The sequence below is a fragment of the Psammomys obesus genome, unplaced genomic scaffold, assembly GCF_907164565.1.
Source record: "Psammomys obesus unplaced genomic scaffold, mPsaObe1.curated_primary_1811, whole genome shotgun sequence".
In the NCBI taxonomy this organism is placed as follows: Eukaryota; Metazoa; Chordata; class Mammalia; order Rodentia; family Muridae; genus Psammomys; species Psammomys obesus.
Window position 1 is genome coordinate 26511640 of NW_026596134.1, and position 22486 is coordinate 26534125.

The window sequence follows — 22486 nt, forward strand, 5'->3', positions numbered from 1 at the left end:
TCCCGCTCCCACCCCCCACCTATACCCGCCCCTCCCCCCCCCCCCCACCTCCATAGTTTAGCTACACAGGTAGCCTTTTCAGATTGGCCTCTGTCACGGAACACGCACAGACTCTTCTTCCTCCATGACTTTTCATGATGCCGTAGCTCATTTCCTTCTAATGCTGAACACCATTCCTTTGAGAGGATAGGTGACCGGAGGGGAAGGAACCCTTTCTATGGCCGCTCACGCCTGAGTGAAATGGAGGGCCTCTTGCGTCTCTTTGATGGGACAGGCTTTGGTTGTTTGCTCTACATGGGAAGTCCTTCCCCAGACGTTTGGAGGCTCTCATCTCTCCTTGGGGTGCCCTGACTGCCATGATTAGTGCCATACATTGCACCTACCTCCTGCTTCTCCTCCTCCTCTTCCTCCTCCTTCTTCCATGTTGTAACTTACCACCATCTAGTAGTCGTTGATTTTTTATTTTTTGTTTTGTGATTGGCCTCAGAAGTCTTTGACTACCTGGCTCACTAACACGGCGTAAGCACACACAGCCAGGCCGGCGCAGTCAATGCCTGCTTGAATGGATGACCGTGGCCTTGTTTCTGACCCCCTATTCCGTCTCACATGTCCCGCTTTGCTACCTTCTCCCTAAGCACAGCTCTGCTTCTGCCACTTCCGTCCTAATATATCTTTTGTTTCCATTAAAGAAATCCGGGGTGATAGAGGGGGCCTTCCTGGGCCTCTCCTTTCTGCCTTAGGCTAGCGCTCACGCTCAGTCTTTCTTCCCACGTCTCTGGTCTGCCGGTGTGCGTTCTCTTCGCCTGCACTGGTTACATTCAGTGGTTAGGCCCAGGCCCAAGCACACCTTTCCCCAACAAACCTTTCTTGGTGCCTAACAGCCAGAATGGCCTCTTTTTAACTTGAGCGTGTAAGACATTTCTCACCTTCTCCTGTGTGTGTGTGTACGTGTGTGTGTTTAGCTAGTCATGCAAGAGTGTCTGTGTTTGGACTTGCAGAATTCGAAGCAAGGTGTATCATCCCTGTATTACCCCCTCCCCCGTTGTTAGTATTTTTGCTCCATTAGTGGCCTCTGTAAAGCTGGGCGTGAGCCTGAGCCGCTTTCACGTGGCTCCGGGCCAGGACACATGCTGTCATTGTATCGCCATCATTGCATCAGCCCTGGTGCTAGCAGCGTGGCTGCCAGGACACAGCATGGAACTGCGCTGTCTAGGCTGTGTGGCGCTGAAGCTAGACTGCGAACCATTTGAGTTTAGGTCCTTAACTTTGCATTGCAGAACAGCGTTTATAACAAATCAGCTGTGTACCTTTTCATTCCTTTTCACTCACTAATCCATGTATTCGTTAGACACCTGGTAGGCACGCTGATTTGAACATGAAACAATAGGCGCTGAGGACTACTCAGATTCTAGTGTGACGCACAGTTAGAAAAACAAGCGAACAGATAAGAGAGTTACAGTTTTGGATAAATGAAGGCCAGCGGGATAAATGAAGCTGCGTTAAAGGAGGGGTGGAGCTGAGGCAATGTCCCGAGGGATATGGGTTTAACCACAGTCCTGTGGGATGACAGGAGCCAGCCATGTGAGATCCCCGGAGTGACAGCTCTGAGATGGGTCAGTGCTCATCCTGTCCAGTGAACAGATAGAAGGCCCTGTGGTCAGAGTACAGTTCTGGGGTGTGTGTGTGTGTGTGGGGTAGGACAGGTGGGCAGGAGCCAGACCCTTCGGGCCTCTGGAGACCTAGTTGTGGCTTTTGGCTTTATGTGAAATTGAAAAGGAAGCCGTTTGGAGGGTTTTGACCAGGGCAGTGAATTCAGATTTTGTCAAGATTCCTCCCCTTTCTGCTCTTCGTGGAGAGAATGTGGTGCATGGGCAGCAGTGGGGAGGGTCAGTTAGGGGATTCTTTTGTCCCTCCCTCTCTCCCTTCCTCCCTCCCTCTCTTCATCCCTCCCCCTCCCTCCCCCTTCCTTCCCTCCCTTCCTCTTTCCTTCCTTTCTTTCTCCCCCTTTACTGTTAAAAACACAATCACAAATCATTGTTATCAAAGGCTATTTAGAATAACAGTAGGGAATGTTGTGTTACAAAGTGTCTATTTTTGAGACGTCTGTGGACAGGGTCTACCAGTATGTAACAGGGTGATGGGGAGGGTGTCAGTTATGTTGGATGCTTCTGTCCTTCACGCCCATCTCTCTTGACTCCCACTCAGCTTCCTGAGTTCTGGCCCCGGCTTTGTTTGTCAGGAGCTCCTGGCTCCTGTCATGGAGTGAGTTGGGTAGATAGTTTCTGGAGTCAGGCCGACATGGCAGGAAATGAAGACAAGTGGGAGCAGTGTATCTGAGGCTTCTAGTGTTACAAGCTGATGGCAAGTGGGATGGAAACTCAAGTGAGAAATCAGCTTGTTCCTGGACTGAGAGACCATAAGATACCTGGGGATCAGCTCAGCCTCCTTCACCTGTTTTCCTTCTTTCCTTCTTTCCTTTCCTTCCTTCCTTCCTTCCTTCCTTCCTTCCTTCCTTCCTTCCTTCCTTCCTTCCTTCCTTCCTTCCTTCCTTCCTTCCTTCCTTCCTTTTTCGACTTTTCAGCCTAGAATCCATGTTGTCTGTAACAAATTTCTTATCATGAAATATGACAGGGGTGTCAAAACTGTACTGAGACGCCAAAGGCAATGACCTTTGCATGCCAGCACTTGGAACTTGGCATGATTAAATGGCTTTAAGACCTGAAACAGTTGCAAGATAGAATCAACAAACACTAGCCACAGTGGTGCTTTGTATCCATCCTAACGCCTTTCACCCAAGGTGGTAGAGTATCTGATCTGGCCTTGCCTGGCTTGACTGGTGACCCCCTTTTAAGGTTAGCAGCCAAAAACTCACTCTGGATTCTAGTCACCATCTCCTAGCGATGGGCTGCAGGCCATCTCCAGCAGACAAGGGCATTTCTCTTTGATGTTAAAGGTTGGCTTGCCTTAGTTAGGGTTACAATTTCTGTGATGAAACACCATGATCGAGGCTAGTTATAAACGAAAGCATCTAATTAGGGGCTTCTTAGAGTTTCAGAGGGTTAGTTCCTGATTATAGTGACAGGGAGCATGGCAGGCAGGCAGGGTGCTGGAGGAGTAGCTGAGAGCTACATCCTTATCTGCAGGCAGAGAAAAAGGGACTGTGCCTGTCATGGACCACTGGAACCTCAAAGCCCACCTCCAGTGACACACTTCCTTCAACAATTTTTTCTAACCAGTCCAGCCAACTGGGGACCAAACATTCAAATATACGAGCCCACAGGGGCCATTCTCCTTCCCACTACCACGTGCTACCAGCTGCTGAACATCCCAAAGACAACCAGAGGAGAAGATAGAAGTCACGGGAAATGTTTTATGTCCTTTGGGGGGACCAGCAGTAACCTAGAAGATGGGTGTCTGGGGTGGAATGTTCTGGTAACTTCCTCTTGGGCTTCCTGCTTTAAAGACAAATTACAGAGGCGTTGACTATTTGAGCAGTAATGGTGAAATCCGGCTGCACGGGCAGGGCCTACCACTTTCTAAGCCTTTTCATCACCACCACAAAGCTACAGCCCTGTGCCTTATGATAAAGTCACCTGTCTGGCTTCATCTTTGCCATCTTTCCCCAAGCCATTGAGTGCTGGTCACACCACCATCTTTCTACCCATAAGTTAGAGACTGCTTTGCCAGCTCTTGCCGATCCAGAACCTCCTAAGCCCATCCATTCACATTCATAACCCTTTCATAAAGCTGGAAGTGTATCTGAGTTGTGCTTATTCATTCTTTGCTCATCTTCCACATCTCCCTGCTCTTTGCCCGAGCCTCAGGAAAGTTTCCTTTGACCTTCAGGTCAGGCACAGTTCCCTTGGAGCACCCTTTTATAGCCCCGTGAACTCTTACAGTCATTACGGCAACGAGGGGGGTTATGTAGTTATGTATGTTATTGGAGTCAGTCCTACTTTTTTAGTACACGTTAAGGTTTTCTTGGGGCCAGGGCCCTATCCATTCGTTTCTGGCTTGGCTTAGTATCTACATGTAGTCAGCACTGGACAGTACTATAGAGCCGAAGAATTGCTGCTTTTTGATTGGATAAGAAGAGGCACAAAAGGTTATATTGCTCAAAGCCGCATCAGCGAGCCTGTGAAAAGCTCCTCCCACCCTGTCGCTGGACTCTCTCTCCCGGGCTCCAAGTCCATTCCTTTATATCCCACTGCCTGGTAGTAACTGGATCCCCTATGCTCTTTTACCCTACTGTAGACCTGGAGGCAGATGCCCGCCTCTCCTTTTCTTCTGTTCAGGGAGTGAAGCACTCAGGTCCTATCGGGCGCATTGTCTGTTGCAATGCACCTGAGGAGTCCCAGGAGCAAGTGGGGAGCTAGGCTCACCAATCCGACCTTGCCCTGGTCATGGCTTTGCTGGATGACCAGGAACACTCAACAACACCCTTTTCAGCCTCAGTTTGTGCACTTCTAAAAATTAAAACTGGCTCCTGTGTTACCATGTTCTGAGGGCTAGTAGAGGGAGCTCATTTGAATTTGTAGACTTAAAGCTTGATTGTAAATCATGGACTGTGATGAAAATCGATTTATTCTCTGCCTGCCTGTCTGTCTGTCTCTTTCTCCTGGAGTCTAACACATAACTCTGGCTGACCTTAGGTTTACTATGAAAACTGAGTGGCCTTGAACTCCTGCTCCTCCTATGCTGGGATTATAGGCACATGTCACTAACACCTTGACAGAAATTTATTTTTCTTGTTTGTTTTTCGAGACAGGGTTTCTCCATAAAACTTCCCTGGCTATCCTGGAACCCGCTTTTTAGACAGGCTGGCCTTGAACTCACAGGAATCCACTTGCTTCTGCTCCTCCTAAAGAGCGCTGGGATTAAAGGCATGTGCCACTACGCCCGGCCTATTTTTCTTAAAAACAACCCCATTGTGGATTATTATGAGCAGCATATTAAAGGTATGTCCTGGCCTGCTTCCATCAAGCAGGGTCGAGCTCCACAATGGTAGAGAAAGGAGAAATGGCTTTTTATATTCTGGGTTAGCAACATGCCATGTTAAAGACAGTTTTGATAAGGCAGCTTTGGAAAAGCATCCTTATACTCTTGCCAACCCTCCCCCTTTTTTTGAGGGTGGATGGGTAAAAGGAGTTGAGAAAGGTCAGTGTTCTGGGATGATCTGGATGGAAGGGGCCTGAGGGCTTGAAAGAGTACCGATTCCGCTGAGATTTCAAACCATCAGGCAGCGGCAGGGCCCTTGCTTCACTGAAGAACAAAAAACCCAGGACACCCCCAACACACCCTTTGATGGTTCTTGCCGTTGCCTTTTATCTCTCAGCTCTTGTGTTTGATTTTCTTGTCATTGCAGAGGGTTTTGGAAAATGATGAGAATGTAGAAGAAGGGAACGAAGAGGAGGATTTGGAAGAGGATATTCCCAAGCGCAAGAATAGGACCAGAGGACGGGTAAGTGGGAGAAGGTTGCAAGGGACGAGTTCAGGTTGGTTCTAGTCCCCTCCGTGCATAGACACACCTCATGGTCTTACTTGGACACTGCTCTGAGGAAGATGCTGGCAGAGCCCCAGGCTGGGCATGGCTGGCATGGACTGGGCATGCCAGTCCTGAGCTGGCAAAAGAAAGGAGAGGAAGCAGAGGTTGCTCTGAGGGGCTTGGGGTTGGGAGAGCAGAGGGCAAGGAGAATTTTCTGAGACTCCACCATGAAAAGAGTGCTTGCCCTTCCGTTCCTTAGGTTTTTCCCAGAATGATGGGGTCAGGACACCTGCTTCCTGGGGGTGGGGGGGAAGGTAGAGAGAAGCCTGCTGGTTGATAGTCCTCTGAATGGACTTTGCATCACCTTTAGAGGCATGTGGCCCTGAGATGAACAAGAAAGGTGTGGGGGGGGGGCAGAGGTGCGAGTAGCAGAGATTCTGATGGGAAGAAAGAAAACAGTGCCTAGTTCCTAAAAGGGAAGAGAGCTGACCAAGACCATGCTTTCAGACATTCTGTGTGGTTCTCCAGGGTCTTCTCGTTCAGCCAAGCAGTCTGTGATCTTCTACAGAGATAGCCAAGGGCATCATGATAATTAGGCAGAGAGAGACCTCCAGGGGAGGACTATAGCTATTCACTGGAGAATCTACTTTTGAGGGCTTGAAGGTCTAGCTCCTATCAGCTCTAGGTTAGGACCTTCTCCTTGCTGTGGTTGAGAAGTTAGTCTTGTGCGCCGTGCGGGTTTGGGCCCACTGATAATTATAGTAAGCCTGGGTTTTATACACAATAGTACCACAGAGACTATGTAACAAAACTAGATGCCCAGGACCTCTGCTCAGGTATTAGTCTAGGATCAGGCCTTGCACTGTATTGTAAGCAAGTTCCCAGGCGATTGTTGCATGAAGTCTGGTGCTGGCTGCATTGTGATCCGAGGTGGTCCCACGGTTGATAAGAGCCAGAGTTCTCAGTCTGGGAAGGGCAGCTGTCTGAAGGGGCAGATTCATTGGGACGTTACCATCGTCATCATCATCAGTTACCAGTATTTCCACAGTTTTCTTATGTACTCTTTTCTCCTACTCATTGTTGGTTTGTGTGCTTGTTTCCCACTGGAGTATTTGAAAGTAGATCCTAGACATTTCATTGTGTGTGTGTGTGTGTGTGTGTGTGTGTGTGTGTGTGTATCTCTACTAGGCATTTGTTTTTTTTTTTCTGTTAGGCATTTTTATACACCACACAAACACACCTTATTCTAATACCTACAACCCTTGCCCAGTGTATCCATTCTGTGTATGCTACCTGCCTGTTAATTATCCAGTATTTGTCACGCCAGACAGACTGGCATATAAGTATTGCTGTACTTATGTTCCAATAACCCTTATTATACTTACCAGCCTAGAAGTGCAACAGTAAGGATATCAACAATTTGTATATACCAAAGAGAACCCAGGAATAGAGTTCCCTCGAAGTAAAAAAGCAAAAGTTCTCTTTTTAAGTTTCAAGAAAAGTGTTACTTTGCTAAGGCTGGCAAATTTTATAGTAAGACTGAACCTCTCTGTAAAAATTGTGAAGGAGAAATGAACTTGTGCTACTTTTGCTGTTTCACTCCAGGAGTACAAAAGTCATGGCCGCAGTGCATGAAAAGTACTTTAGTTAAGATGGACAAGGCATTCAGTTATAGGGCTCACTGCTCTCTGGGATTCAGGCATCTGCTGGGTGTCTTGGATCATGTTCTCTGTGGGTCAGGGAGCACTGCGGTTGCTTGGAGATTTGAATAGGTTCAGTATCTCTGTGCACGCATGCGTATATCTATTCTGAGGGGTGAGCACAATTCCTGGGTGGTGGTGTATACTTTGTTATGACTTCAGGGGTCTGTGTTTCCAGGCTGTTCTGCCTTTCGTGCCGTTCAAGCTGATTAGGATTCGCTGCTTCTAGACCGGTCTCTTTCCTGTAATGTCCCTCATCAGGGTTTCACCTAATGGTTCTCTGCAGCTGTGGAGTGTGTGTGTGTGTGTGGGGGGGGGGAGATGGTGATAGAAGAAACATCTTTTTCATCATCGGAGACAGAGGGGCATGGCGTTCCCTGTGCCTGTTGTGAATGCCAAGAGCTGAGAACCTCCCAACCTTCCCCCATCTCCCAGCTGCCCCGGCCAGGCTTTGTAGAATACATTGTGGAAAATGGCCCTGGCACTTGTGGCATGAGTGTGGAAGGTGGGCATTGCTGTGAGTGAGTAGGGATTGGCTGCCTTTTCTGTGGAGGTGTCAGGAGTAATAGGATCCACCAGCCCATGTATTCACTCAAAACCAGGTGGAGCGAAGGGCTCCTGAGTGAGCCCACTCTAGAGAGCCGTGATGCTGTTCTGGGTGCTTTGTGCTCTGTATCCTCCATTCCCAACAGCGCAGTGCAGCAGCCACTTGCTGCCCGTGGCTGCCTAGTGCGTGTTAGTCCAGATTGGTGGGTGCTGTGAATATTAGGTTTAGGTACACACCACATTCTAATAGCTTAGACTAGGAAAAGAATGCCAAACACCTCATTGTTAGTTTCCCTAAGTTTTTACCATAACGTATTTTGTTATACTTGAGTAAAATGTTATTAAAATTAAAATGCACCTATCTCGTTTTATCTGTTTTCATTGTTTTGGAGGTGCTTGGGGTGGAACCCAGGTTTAAATGCTCTAACTAGTTGCTAAGCACTGAGCTACACTCCCAGCTAGCCTAGCTCATTCCTAAAAAAAAAAAAAAAGCAGCTACTGGCAGATGTGGTAGGGAGGAAGGTCAAAGTTGCTCCATCTAGTCAGAAAGAAAGAAGAATTTGAACACAGATCTGTGCCTTTTCTACCGAGTCCTGTCTGGCCCAGGACCCTGCATATCTAGGCTGGATGAATGACCTGAATGAGGAAGGCCGGAAGAAAAGTCGTATCTGGACCTCATGACTGAGTGACAGCTAATGGCTCCAGGTTGTATAGCGACACAGTGGACAGGTCACCACTCGGAGAGCCCTGGAGGAAGCGGAGGCTGCAGCAGAGGGTCTCGAGGCTGAACGAGTGTGGGAAGCTGCCTCACTCACAGCCTTAAGCTTCCACACGGGCCTTCTGGCTGCTTCTGGAGCTTCCTGGCCACGGAAGAGCAACCACGCTGGCCTGACACCTGCCTCTGCAGTCTGGACGAGAGCCTCAGTCTCACCTGGGAGTTTGTTGGGAATGGGAGAGGAGCCCAGTCCCTGTCCCGCAGACCTCTGACAAGACCCTAGCCACTCCGAGAACGTGAAGGAGGCCGTGGCTTTGGTAGTGAGTCTCGGATAGGTTTCCGTATCAGAACCCCACCCAGGAGTGCCAATCTTAGCTCTACCACCTCCTGCGCCTTGGGTGAATCATGTTGCTTTTGTGACCTGGGCCTCAGTTTGCTCATCAATAAGTGGGGAACAATAACACAGGGCCAAATTTGAGTGCCTGATAGAGGACAGACAGAGAAGGATATTGTCGAAGCAGATAACTTTCTGAGTTTTAATACTATATATTTTCTGAGAGGCGAGGGCAGTTCATACCCAACGATTACTAATTGTGTCTATGGTAACTACAACCAAGGAAATTAGTGAAATTCATGTGACTGATCCTTGTGTTATCAATCAATCAAACAACCAATCAAATTAGTAATTATTGGCATACTTGTGGCACAGCTCCGTGTTTTTCAAACTTGTGTGTGCCCAGGAAGTCCCCAGGGATCTTGCCAAAGAACAAATTCTGATGTGGTAGTTCTGGGCTGTGGAGGGTGGGTGATAAGCTCTTGCCTTGATGGTAAACTCTTGGGAATTGCTGGTCTGAAGACTATGCTTCCAATGGCGAGCTGGCAGAGCACTGCCCTCCCTTTCTCTGCTTCAGGAATTCTTTGCACCATTAACAAATACTGACAGCCCCTCAAAGCTATTGTTCTGGGCATAGCAGGTGACATTAATTTCACTAATGATTTGCTATATTAGAAATTAAGACAAAATTCAGCTTATGAATGTAGCTCATGAATATACAAGTGCACACCGAAAGCCTTGTCAAATGTCATGCAGCCTCCGGAAAACCCCACTGTACACTTGTGAGGAAATGAGAATGAAAAAGGCAAACGATCTTTTTAGTGGCACCAAGAGAATGGCTTTTGTTACAAAAAAATACTTGTTTTAGTTCCGTGCATGTGGTTCTGTGCAGATGAGTAAAGGTGAACTCAGAGGCCACAAGAGGGCGTCAGATCCCCTGATTGTAAGCCGATTTGTGGGTGCTAGGAACTGAACCTGGGTCCTCTGGAAGAGCAGCAAGTGTTCTTTACTGCTGAGCCACCTCTTTAGCCTATAAGGAGAAGAGGTCTGATGCTCACCCCTGGCCATTACTTGAGAGCAGCTTTTATAGAGCTAAGGAGAATTTGAAACCTTGGGGCCACTGTCCCAGATGTGAGTGATCTTTGAAGATCCAGCTCACAAGAAGGGCAGGAAGGTGATGGGATCAGAACTGAGGAGAGTAAGAGTACCACCCACAGCTTCTGCTTCCTATCACTCTGTGGTGTCCGCATTTCCCACACCTCTTAGCACAGGATTCCAGAGCTCCTGAATTTGTGGGCTCCTACAACTCAGGTGACCAAGAGGGGTCACTGTTTTCAGATTCCAAGTCCTTTGATGGTAGAATGTGAGTGGTCCAGGTTGCAACTAAAACAGGCTTGGCCTAGTAATTAGTTGTCTCCTCCTGAGCCTACCCACCTACGGCCAGTAAGGCAGGGCCCTGTCATGGCTGCCATGGCCTCCAGTGTATGAGTGGAAATTGAGCATCTTCAGGGAGGGAGGATGGGTCTCTTTGGGAGAGTAGGAGTCTGGATTAGAGCCTAGAAACCTGTCCTGCTGTTTCCACTGGCTCTGGGATTATGGGCAAGTCACAGACCCATGCAGAACAGGCACCCACTGTCAGACAGCAACATGGTTGGCCCAACTCACAGGGTTATTGCAGGAGTCACTGAGCTTATGTATATGGAAGACCTTTGCGCTGTGTAGGCAGGAGAATGTTAGGGCTTCATAATAAAGTACAAGATGCCATCTTTCTCCTTAGGGACCCAAGGCTCAAACTGGGGAGGTGTTAAGTAGGACTCAAGATGGCTTCTCATCGTGTGCTAACGGTCACAAGGAGAGCCTAGCGGATGGCTACCCTCTCGTTCACCCACACAGGCATGGAAGGTCAATAACTTATTGTACCTCCTACAGGCTTAATGCTGTGTCCTGTGGCCTTATTCCCCTAACTCTAATCATCTCAACAACTGTGCTGCAGAGGTGTTTCTGTTCCTGTTTTATTTATTCATTTACGGATGTATATGTTGATTGAGACAGTCTTCTTAAGTAGCTGTGGGTGGTCTGGAGCTTCCTGTGTAGACCAGGCCGACTTAAACTTGCAGTATTCATCTTCTGAGTGCTGGGGTAGCAGACGGGCACCACCACATCTGGCCTGCTGCTGCCCATTTTATAAATGAATAAGTTAAGCCGTAGAGGGGGTAACTTGTTGTGTGACAGCCAGCTGGTGCTATCTGTGGTTTGGATATGGTTTGAGTGTCCCCGAGACTTCATGTGATGAAACTTAAAGGCCATTTGAGATGTCGAGAGGTCAGAAACTAGACGGCTGCTGTAGTAGTCAGAGGGGGTTTTAGTAAAGTGACTAGGATTATTAGGTGAGGTCGGGTAGAGCTTCCTGATTGGGTCCTGAGGGTCAATAAAAGATGGAGAAGGATTGAAAGAGGCACACAGGAGGGCTCCCTGTTTCTTGCCATGTGACACTCTGTGTTGCCTATGGACTTTGTTAGAAGAAGGATAACACCAGCTGAGTTCCCAACAACCAACATAAACCTCTTTTCCTTTCAAAAGTACCTACCTCAGGCTTTTTGTTATAGTAACGAATAACTGGAATTTAAGTTCAGGCCTGTCAGACTTTCAAACATCTTTTTTTTTTTTTTTTTTTTTCACTCTTCAGTGTAGCAAGGGAAAGATTTTTGGAGGGGTAGGATGCTGAAATGTAGGTTGACTGTGGATGGCATAGGAGAGGTGATCATAAAAGGAGCCATGCAAACAAAGACATGAATTTGCTTCTAGACACAGCATGAGCCCTGGGTGAGACTGCTCGGCGGGTAGTAGGCCGCAGTTGGCTATGTAAATGTGTCATAGCTGGCAATGGTGGAATGTGAGTGAATGAATGATCTCCAGCCCCCACCCCTCTGTTAGTAGTCATGTAGGAGGGGTTAGGCTGGGAAGTGGGGAGGTAAAGCCCCGCCTGGTATGGGGTTGGGGTGGGGAGGTTCAAGATCAGCTGATGGCCTTTGAGGGAAGAAATATAGCATTGGGATACAGATAAAGAAGAAGGACAATGGTCAACTCACCACCTGATGGATTGATAAAATGATCTGGCACCTGCTGAAGGAATACGCTTGGTTCCAAAAACAGTGGTGGCCCATATAGGACTCTACCTCCTGTGGGACAGATAGAAAAATCAGCAAGTAAAGTAACGCATGTACAGTGTAGCACCAGATAATGCCATGTGCTGTGACTAAACATAAAGTGGAGGAAAGGAAAAAGAATGAAAGGAGACAAGTGGACATCACTTCTTGAAGAAAGTGGCGTTCGAGTAGGACATTTCCCGGAGGCCTCCGAGACTTCCAGGAGATCAAGAGTTCCACTGTTTCAGGAGAAGCCCACCCACATTGCCTCAGATGCCCTGTGTAGCCTTTATCTCTGTTTGGCAAAAACCAAGGTGTGGGGAGTTTGGGAGCATGCAGCCTCCCTGCTGGTCAGCCCAGCAGCAAGGGGAGGAAGCCGGCTCTCAGCTGAGCTGTTCTTTCCCTCTGCTGGCTCCCTCAGAAGCCCCAGTGCTTCTGTTCTGCCTGCCCCCTCATCTTATTGCCTTGACATGTGGCCAGTCTTGCGGAGCCCCTTCCGGCATTTGCTGTGGCCTCATCATTCTGCCTGGCTTGCTTTTTACCTGCTCCAAGGGGCTGTGACAGGGCTGCCGGCTGTGCATGTCAAGCTGTCCCTGGCTCCACTGAGAAGGCATGGGGAGGGCCAGGGCTGTAAGATGACCACCCTCAGCATCCTGGGCACAATGTCTGTCAGTGCCTCAGGGTGATGGCCGGTGCTCATTGAGCATTTGAGGGTGTTTGGAGGAAGAGGAGGAAGAGGAAGAGAAGGATGAAGACAAGGAGAAGGAGGAGAAGAGAGAGGAAAAGGGGGAAGAGAGTGATTTCTATTGATTATCCCTAGCAGGGATGGGGGCAGGAAGATGGTAACAAGGAGGGAGGTGAAATTCTATTATTATTATTACCATTTGAAAAGACAAGCCGAGGAGATGGCAGAAGTGATGGTTTGGCAGGTGGAGTTGATTGTGAAGTGTGTGTGAGGGGGGGGTGAGCACCACAGGCCTGGAGAGTAGGCCTGCCCACTCACAAAGCACCCAGTAAGATGTGTGCACTCGTATCTGTGAATGTGTATGTGTGGAAAACTCCATCCCAGGCTTTTCCACCATGACTCTTTGGGACAACTTCTCTCCAGCAGGTCCTGGACCTGCACCCCAGACTTCTTCCCCATCACGTTTCATTCCTGCTGACCCTTTCTCTCTGTCCCTGAAGACTGCAGCCAGCCCTTTGCGTGGCTGGTGGCTCACCTCCACTCATTAGCAGTGAATGACCTGGAGGAGGCTAAGGTGCTGCAGGAAGGCCAGTGCAGGGCTTACAATAGCTTGTAAATAAGCCTTGCTGCTTTCTGGTAGCTGCTGTCTTGGGATACAGAGCTTTTGGCAGCCTTACTGAAGTCTAGCTTCTTCTGTCCTTCCCCTCCGGTCATGTGACCCACCCAGGGAGACACACAGGGTTCTGGTAGGTATCAGGAATCCAGTTGATCTTGAGGGTTAAGGTCTTAGTCCCTGAAGGAGACCTGACTGAAGCCCAGGCCTACAGTGAAGGCCAAGCATGGAGGAGGGGACTGGCTCCTCGAGGCCTTTAGGGTAGGCAGTGTGGGCACAGGAACCTGGGGTGACACAGCAGTTACACTTCCTGTTCCCGATGATCAGCATGTAGGGCTTCATGACATCTTGTACACAGTCAGTGAGGCAGAGAGACGCTGTATGGTAGAGGCCCCATACCTGGTAGATACAGGACCATATGAATTAGACTCCTATTGCTGTAGCAAAGCACTTGAGGCAGCCACTTAAAGGATTTATTTTGGCTCATGGCTTCAGAGGAGTCAGCCACGGTTGGCTTTCTCTATTGCTACGGGTCTGTGGAGAGGCAGAACACGGTGGCAAGAGTATCCGCTGTACAGAGTAGTTTGCTCACTGTGACCAGGAGACAACGAGGGGCAGGAAGAAGACTTGCCCAGGACAAGTATAACCTTTAAAGACATACGCCTATACTGTCCCTACAGACTACAGTTTGGCTCATCTCCTAAAGTTTACCTTCACCCCCACAAAAAAAATGGCACTAGCTGGGGATTTTCACAGTCAAGCCACGACTTCAGTCACTCTTTTCTGCTCACATCCTAGTTCTGCATGTAGTAGATGAATGACACTGGGAAAGTCACCTCATCTCTTTGTTGCCTCGGTCCCCTCACCTATACAAAGGGGCCACTATTATACTTCCTTCTGGGAGTTACTGTGGAAACAATAAGAAGAGTCAGGTGAGTAGCCGAGGACAAGCTACCTAATCCTCCTGGTCTCAGTTTTCCTGATGTAAAGCAGGGTTGGCGTGGGAACAAAGGCTGTGGTGCAAAGAGCCCAAAGAGTGTGTGCCTGTGAGCCAAGAGGCTGTCATAGTAACGGGTGTCTCGTGCTCAATGTCTCCCCAGGCTCGTGGCTCTGCAGGTGGCCGGAGGAGGCATGACGCTGCCTCTCAGGAAGACCACGACAAACCATACGTCTGTGACAGTAAGTATCTCATGTGCACTCTCGGCCCAGTGTTTCTGTGCTGCCTTGGCAGTAGGCCACCAGCTCTGGGGCTCACCAGGCCCTCCTGCTTTCAGCCCTGTGTGCTCACATCCCCTCCTGCTGTGGTTGGGGCTCTGGGCACAGTGGTCTGGCTCCACCTCTCAGTCTGCGCTCCTGGACGTCAGCTCTCCGTTCTGGACTTCCTCCTGCCTCCTCTCACTTTGCCTGTCTCTTCCAAGACTCATCCTCTACATCTTTCACCCTTTCAGAGTCCCAAATGAGAGTGTAGCCCAAAGCTCTCTGATGAAGGTCCTTGGCTTCTGTGACTTTCCATTTGTCTGATTCACTTCCCTTTAATTTTATTTCTCTCCCCCTCTCTCCTGTCCTAGGCAGGGCTGGTTATGAATCTTTCTATGACGATGGCTTGCTTTAGCAAATGGCTCTCAGCTCCTCTGCACCATTCCTTCCATGACTCAGAAACATCTTTGGAAGAGTAGTTGCCTGGCTCCTAGGTTAGAGCCTGAGTATGGGACTAGGGTAGAGGCCAAGGGAGGAACACAAAGAGGGACAGTGATCATTGAAAGGACAGTAGCCTTCAAGGGTGGGCTGTGGTGGGTTCCACAGCCTTGCCCTGTTATCTGTCACTCTGCTGGGCACTTCCTGCTCACTCCATGCCAAGGCCAGCCGCCAGGACCAGGCTGCTCCGAGAATGGCAGAAAGCTGGATAAGACAGGACCTGGCCTGGTGATCCCTCTGCTCTGGGTGCTTCTCCATCTTGTTAGGTCCCGCATCCTCCACGGAGATAAAGAAAGCCAAGGGGATATGACATAGGGAGCACAGTGGGGTGGTGCCTTTTCCCTACCCTTTCACTGGCCTCTTGATGTCAAGATGTTGTCCTATGCCCTGTGACATCTGATAGAAAATTTTGCTAGAAATTTTGCCATGCTCCTCGTTTGGCTCCTTAATACGCCACCAGATGACATTCCTGAGCCTTCTGAAGATCTCATGGCCATCCTCAAGGAACTGTGTTCCAGGAAGAGACGAGAGCAGAACGTGGGGTCTGCCTTATTTGGTCTGGTCCTTACTTCCCAGATGTCACTTAGTTGTGTCCTGATATGTAAAGAGTCCAAGCGTGCTAGCCCTTGGGAGATCTCTTCTGGGCCGTGGGTAGGCTTTCCAGCTGTGTGTGGCACCGGTTAAGAGTGCCAACAGATGCTTTGGAGCTGAGGCGTAATGACTCCATTTCTATTCTAAAAAGCCATGTTCCCCATTGTGAGTGGGATGCTCAACTTTTCGCTCTATTCCTGTAACTTTAAAAAAGTTCTCATCGCATTAACTACAATCGGTTGCGTGTCTGTGCGTGGAGCTCGTGCACGCACTGGCTTGTGTGGAGATCAGGGGTCAACTAGGTGTTTGTGGAACAGTGTTTTGCTAGAACTCAATCTTCATGACAACCCTCATTTGGCTGTTTAATTCTCCTTGCGCCCGTGGATTTCAGCGATTGAACTCAGGCCATCAGGCTTGGTGGCAAGTGTGCTTACCTGCTAAGCCAACTCACTGGCCCTCTTTCTAGAACTTTTGTGGAATTCTGAGGTGTCCTAGTCTCCTATATTTCCAGACACACCCCTGATGCGCCCTTTTCTTGCTTCAGCCTCCTCACCATTCCTTTCTTCCCTCCACTTTCTCTGACAGCTGTGTTCCGGTGGATTATCTCTGTGAAGTGCCCTCTTGCCTGGCTCCTGGCTCTCCTTCCTGCACAGAGCCTTTGTAAGCCAACCCCTTCCTCCTTGCTCCTGTGCTGTGCTTTCAGCAGACCCTCTCCTTCAAGACTCCCAGCTTTGCTTAGGGACTCTTAGTGTCCTTCAATGCTTTCTGCTCCCCTTCCTACCCCTGTTCCCATGCAGAGCTCGGAGGGACTCATTACAGGGTGACACAGGCTTTCCCAGAAGTGTCAGCAGCTGCTTCCTTGGCTCTGTCCGCACATGTACCACCTACCACTGCCTCCTTCCTCCTTCCTCTGAAAAGCAAGGTCCATTGCAGTTTGCCTTTCTTCATCCTGGCTCTCTCAGGACACTGTGTGACAGCTTGGTGATTAATAGACTTTATTTTTATCTGGTGCCCTTCAGACATGGGATCCCTCGGGGTAGAAGTGACCTTGGGAGAGGTCATGAAGCCCACCCCCCCATCCCTGGGCTGGACAAGGAATGCTTTTAATAATCTCTAATGCATCCTAACTAGAGAGGTGTCCCGTCGCCCTTCTCCGGAGTCCCCGAGGGATGGTGTTGCCACAGCTGCCCTCTCTCCACAATTCCAGCTGTGCTTCCCATGATTGTATTTCCTTAATGGGAGCCAGAACGGCACTCTCCTCCGTGTGGCCTTTTGTGTCTCCTTCCCCAACAAATAGGCACACTCAGCGTTTTGGCCTGGCATCCCCTGTATTCTTGGGTGAACTAGGGTCCTACCCTATAATCTTGTGCTATCTTGCTCTGAATTCCCTACTGGGTCTGTGTTTAAGCATTTCTACCAGAAGTAGCATCAAGGCCCAAGTAGCTCAGAGAATGGCAGAAATTTTTTTTTTTCTTCCTAATTCATGCACCAGTTCTTGGCACAAAACCTGTCTTCAGAGACTACCCAACTGCTCTGTGTACCTCTAACTCCTTCCTAGTCGGTTCCTATCTGTTCCTATCAGTTTCTACACCTGGTGCCAGGGTCTCTCCAGGTGTAGGATCTTTTCCCCTGAGGCATTTGATTATCTTTCTTTCCATAAATCACTCTGCCTTTGGCCCCATTGAATCTCAATAAACAGATACAATAATGTGTGACTTCAATATACAAGATTCAATAAAGGCAAATTTAAAGACATTGCCCAGTAGTTAAATTCCATTCTCCACAGACTTGCAATCCCTGCCATTTTTGTGTCACCTGAGGTTTGATTTGCATAATTCCCACTCCATCTTTGGAGTTATTTATGAAAATATTAGGTCACCTTGGACCCCAAACACTTCTCTCTGGGTTTATGTGGGTTGGTAGTAGCCATTTTTTTTTCCAGGTGCAGTTGTAGTTAACCCTTCCTGGTATGTGTTCTTGAATACAGTTGATGCTTTGTGGTATGATTGGTCCAGGCTTCCTTTTCGTGATGAGTGGCTGAAATTGTACCTTAGTGGATAACTTCAAGTAAGAGGGGTTTACCTCTTGCCGTTCACTCAGCCATTGAATTGATTCCATCTCAGAAGTATTAAATCGTCTAAATGTAATTTATTTTTTCACCCAATCTATGGTATGTACATGAATACTTCATTTTGTTAGTTTTACGTTCATTGGTGTTTTTGCTTGAATGTATGTCTGTGAGGGTGTCGGATCCCCTGGAATAGAAATTGGAGACAGTTGTGAGCTGCCATGTGGGTGCTGGGAATTGAACCCAGGTCCTCAGGAAGAACAGTCAATGCTCTTAACCTCTGAGCCATCTCTCCAGCACCAGAATCCTTCATTTTCTAGCAAGCACCCAATCTCTATTAATTATCTTGAAATTTTGCTGAGTTGAAGGCTTCAAGTTCTGTTCTCCCACATTCTGTCTTTTGTCTCAGGAAAGGTGTTCGCTAACTTAAAGCAAAGCAACAGACATGGACTTTGTGGGAGAGCGTTTTGGTGTTTGTGGATCTGGACCACCTGTGTAGGAATAACCTAGACACTCATGACAATGCAGACTCCAGAATTCTCACACCAGACTTTCTCCATCAGAATCCCAGGGGCCGGGCCCGGTACCTGCGTGTTCCTAGCACTTCTCAGGGAATTCACAAGCACGCGGATGTTTGAGGGTGGCTGGTTCTCTTTAATCCAACCTGAGCACTCCAGCCTTGACCATCCAGCCCTTTTTGTGTTCCCTGCCTGAACATCTGATGTCTTCTCCGGCTTCCACATGTGCAAGCATCCATGATCACAGATAACACACATATACCATCTGAGAGAGAAAGACAACGGAAAGAGACACAGATGTTCTGCTTTATTCCTTTCTGACAGGGCCTTTCTCTCACTGAGCCTGGAGCTAGGCTGGCAGCCGGCAAGCCGCAGCCAAGCTTTTATTTGCAATCTCATATACTGTGCTGGGGTTTCAGGTGCTCATCCTGCTGTAGTAGTTTACATGGGCGCTGGAATCAGGGCTGAGGTCCTCATGCGTGTGCAGTTTTTACTCACTGAGCCATCTCTCCAGCTCCCATGCCTAGAAACCCGATGGCCCCAGGATTCTCTAGGCAGTCCGCCACTGGCTTGCCTCCGTGTTTTAGTTGGCTTCCTTCAAATCTTTCCTCGGTAGTTCTTTCGGCGACGATAAAGCTCAGCCATCCAGTCTAAAACACAACAGTCCCGCACCTGATTTTAATTTACTCAGTAGCACGAAGCCCTAATAGTACCAGCATCCCATTCCTAGCCGGGGTGTTGAGTGGGACAGACGTGGAGGGAATCCTTGGGGTGTGGGCTCCTGTTTGGAGTCATTAGCTGAGCTGCTCAGCCTTGTCCTGAGTGCTGCCTGCTCTGAATTGCTCTGCAGCCCCCTTGTCATCAGGGGCAGGCTCCCAGGGAGAGAGCTATTTTCATATTGTCTTTGTTCAAGAAACGTGATGGAGAAGAAGACGGTGATGTGGGGTGGTGATGGAGAAAGTCAGTCTCTCCATGGCAGGCATTCTGGGAGGAGCAAGAGCACCCCTGTTTTTTGCTGGACCCAGGGAACGTCTCTTCTGAGTTACAGTCACAGTCCTGTTAGAGTGTGCTACAGCAGGCAGGATACTGTACCTGGCATTTTGTGCAGACTGTCTCCATTCCCCCCCCCACACACACACAGTAAGTATGAGCCACAGAGACAGCTGAGCTCACTTTCCTGTGAAGAAACTGAAGGCTCAGAGAGGGACTTCCCCAGGTCGCCCAGCTGGCCCAAAGTAACACGAAGATATAAACTCCACATCTTCCAGCTGTAGAAACGGCACAGTCTAGGTCTGCTTTAGAGTGTCCTTCCGCTCTAAAGGACGTTCTCCCAAGAGCCGAGGGGAAAGTTGACTTAGAAATCAGTTAATAAACGTGCGTTCTTTATCTATGAGGCGGTATCCTGTGTGCCACTCATGGAGGCCTTCTAGAATCAGATTGGCAAAATTGGGGAGTCAGGTGGTAATTGTAGTTAAATGGGTTGTGACTTCTAGGCTTTTAAGTTTAAATCTGTTAAAGCCACACCACACTAGAGCATTAGCCTAGGCTAGCGACACGTCAGAGTGTGCCTCACCTCTGAGTCACGCGCTGTGTCGACGCATCAAGAGAGTCCACTCAGCACCGATTCTGTCAGTAGGCTCTTTGTCCCAGGATCCTAGCCCCACTGATATTGCCTGTGACTTTTAAATGACCATGCCACGGGCTGATCTCCTTCTTAGAAACCCAGCTGGAGGTATCCATTACCTAGTTTTTTTTTTTTTTTTTTCCTCCTTACTGTAATAAAAATACTGAACTGAAACTTTTTAGGGAGGGAGGATTTACTTTGGCTCCTGATTTGAAAGGATACCGTCAGTCCATCAGGCAGGCAAGGCACAATACAGTTTATGTTAGCTCGAGACTGTGGCAGCGGGCACGGGAGCCTGCCTGCCCGCATCTTAGCAGATCAGGGAACAGAGGGTGTGGGTGGAAACAGGGCCGAGCTATAAGTTATCACATCTGCTGCCCCAGTGACCCACTGTATTGTGAAATGTCTACATCTCCCCCAGACAGTGCCACCAGCTTGGGGGCCAAAATGTTCAGTAAGTGAGGTTGGGTGGAGGGAGCCTTTCTCACTGAAACCACAATAGGGTGCAACTGTGTCCAGTAGGGGCCACGTGAGAGTAAGGGCTGGGCTCTCTTCCTGCTCTGAAGATCTGCTTTCTGCCATGATTGTTCTAGAGGGAGGAGCGGAGAGGGCGAAAGTGGGTCTCTGTTCAGTTCTGTTTTCCAGTGGCTGTGACGTTCCGTCCTTGTGGTCTCTCAGAGCTCCGGGCCTCCCTGATCAGCACCCAACCCTGCACTGTGGGCTCCTTTTCCTCCCACACAGCAGCTCCCTAGTGAGGCCGTCTGCCCAGACCAGATGTCTCAGGAACAGAAAGGAGGAGGGCACTGTGGGACGTCAGGGAGATTGTGCCATGAGTCGGAGGAGTGACTGGTGGGATGGGCAGCCATGGAGGTCCTGGGAGATTGCCTCTCTCTCAGCCTCCTTCAGGTCACCCTGCTTTCATTCTTACCTGAGTCTGGCAGGTAGATTCAGATGACTATTTCTGTCCTATTAACATTTCCTTTGGAGGGCACAAAGGCCTGCATTCTCCGAGGCTCATGTGTTCTGTGCTTCAAACCGTAGCAAGAAAAAAAAAAAAAAAAGCCACTAACTTGGCCTTCCGGCTTGCTGCCCTTGTACAGTGGCTGGTCCATCACTCAGTTGTCTCTGGCTGTTATCTTGCAGATCCTTGGATATGTGTGTGTGAGGGGGTGGCAGAGGAGGCTCAGTGCCCCAGAAACTTGATTTGTGGAGCAGGGCCTGTGGGAGGGATTGATCACTGGAGATTGAATGCATTTGTCCTCACAGAGCTGGGCCTGTTTAAAAATGTAAATGCCATTGTATCATGGACACAGGTGGCAGTGTCCCTGCCGGGCTGGCCAGAGGCAGGGTCGGGAAGCTTCTCTGATGCATGCCCTCATCCTTGCTTGCCTCTGTCCTCTGTCCTGCTGTGCCTTCCCCTGGCCTCCCTGCCCTCAGATGTCCTTGCCTTACCCACTCTCCCCTCTAAGCGTGCCACCACTGTAGCCGCCTGTGCCCTTTGGAAAGACTTTCTCATCCGTAGGAACCTTTTTATTCACACTGCTAAGAGGCTCCTTTTGCTTTTGAAAGTAACTCCCCCACCCCCACCCCATGTGGAAATAGCCTTCGTGCAAGGGAAAGCAGAGCTCTAGGTATGTCAGAAAGGGGAAAAAATAAATCATCCGTCATCTCAGTTCTCAAAGGAAACCCCGTTTTCGTAGGCTTCCCTGGGACTTACTCCCTCCCTCCCCAGCTCTCCCCATGCCTTTCGCTCACGAGTACAAGAGGGGTATCTTCTCATGCCAGCAGATATGTTTCTGCGGCTGCCACAGCTCAGGGTTGTTCTGCTGTGTGCAGTCGGTACCCAGCTTGATAAAGGCGCAGTTCAGAAGTTGTTAGCGAATAACATGGCAGCTATTTCTTCACACAGCTTTGTCCCTTTTTCTTAGTATGTATTAATCATCTGTAATAATGGCTTCACTATGGCCCTTTCCATAAGTGAATATAACGTAGTTTGAGCATGCTCATTTCCCATTACCCTCTCTTGTCCCCCTCCTCACTCCCACTGATCCATTTTCTCTTTCCAACTAACCTCCCTTTTCTTTCCCTATTATGTATTCATCTTTATTTATATTTGGTGACCCAATGAGGAGTTTTATTAGGGTTGCCCATGTGACCCCTGGTAAGGGATCATTTACAGGAACGTGGGCAGCTTCTAGTGGCTATACCTCCGAAGCAAATGTGTCCCTCCTCATTAGCTGCCAGCAGCTCCTTGGGGAGGGGTGGGTTCCCATGAGCTCCTGCTCCATCAAGGACAAAAATGTTAATGGGTCCAGTCTTTGTATAATGTTTTATCACTTCCTGGGAGCAGAACTGTGAGGTCAAAGGGCCTGGCGCTCGTCATGGTGGGCTTGTGGCCTGTGCCAGGTGAGAGACCCGGGGAAGGACAGTGCCCTGGCTGGAATAGAAATGATTGGAGCCAGGTTGTGGCTCTGGCACTTGCTCTCTGGGATTTGGAGGGGGATGACTTGTTCTGGGTGTCATGACCTCTGTATGAATTGGAAGAGCACCTGACTGTGATGACATAGATAGAAGGTTTGCACACATAATATGATTGAAGAAACATTTCTCCCACCTTAGCTATTCCCTTTTTCTAGGCATATCTGGAGAGGCCAGGCTTGCCATACAAGGAAGGATTTAAATGAGCAGATATCAACTGCTCTAGGGGCCTGAAGAGTACTGTGTGTGTGTGTGTGTGTGTGTGTGTGTGTGTGTGTGTGTGTGTGT

At 49.0% G+C, this 22486-nt stretch overlaps 1 protein-coding gene across 8 annotated transcripts in view; it reads left to right on the top strand.

Moving 5' to 3' along the window:
* Positions 1-22486, top strand: part of Dpf3 (double PHD fingers 3) — a 268017-nt gene that overhangs the window by 156554 nt on the left and 88977 nt on the right. For all 8 annotated transcript variants that reach the window (XM_055592871.1, XM_055592874.1, XM_055592877.1 and 5 more), the window contains 2 exons: positions 5366-5461; positions 14325-14403. In XM_055592871.1, the coding sequence (XP_055448846.1) occupies positions 5366-5461; positions 14325-14403 (175 nt within the window). The remainder of the gene's footprint in view (positions 1-5365; positions 5462-14324; positions 14404-22486) is intronic.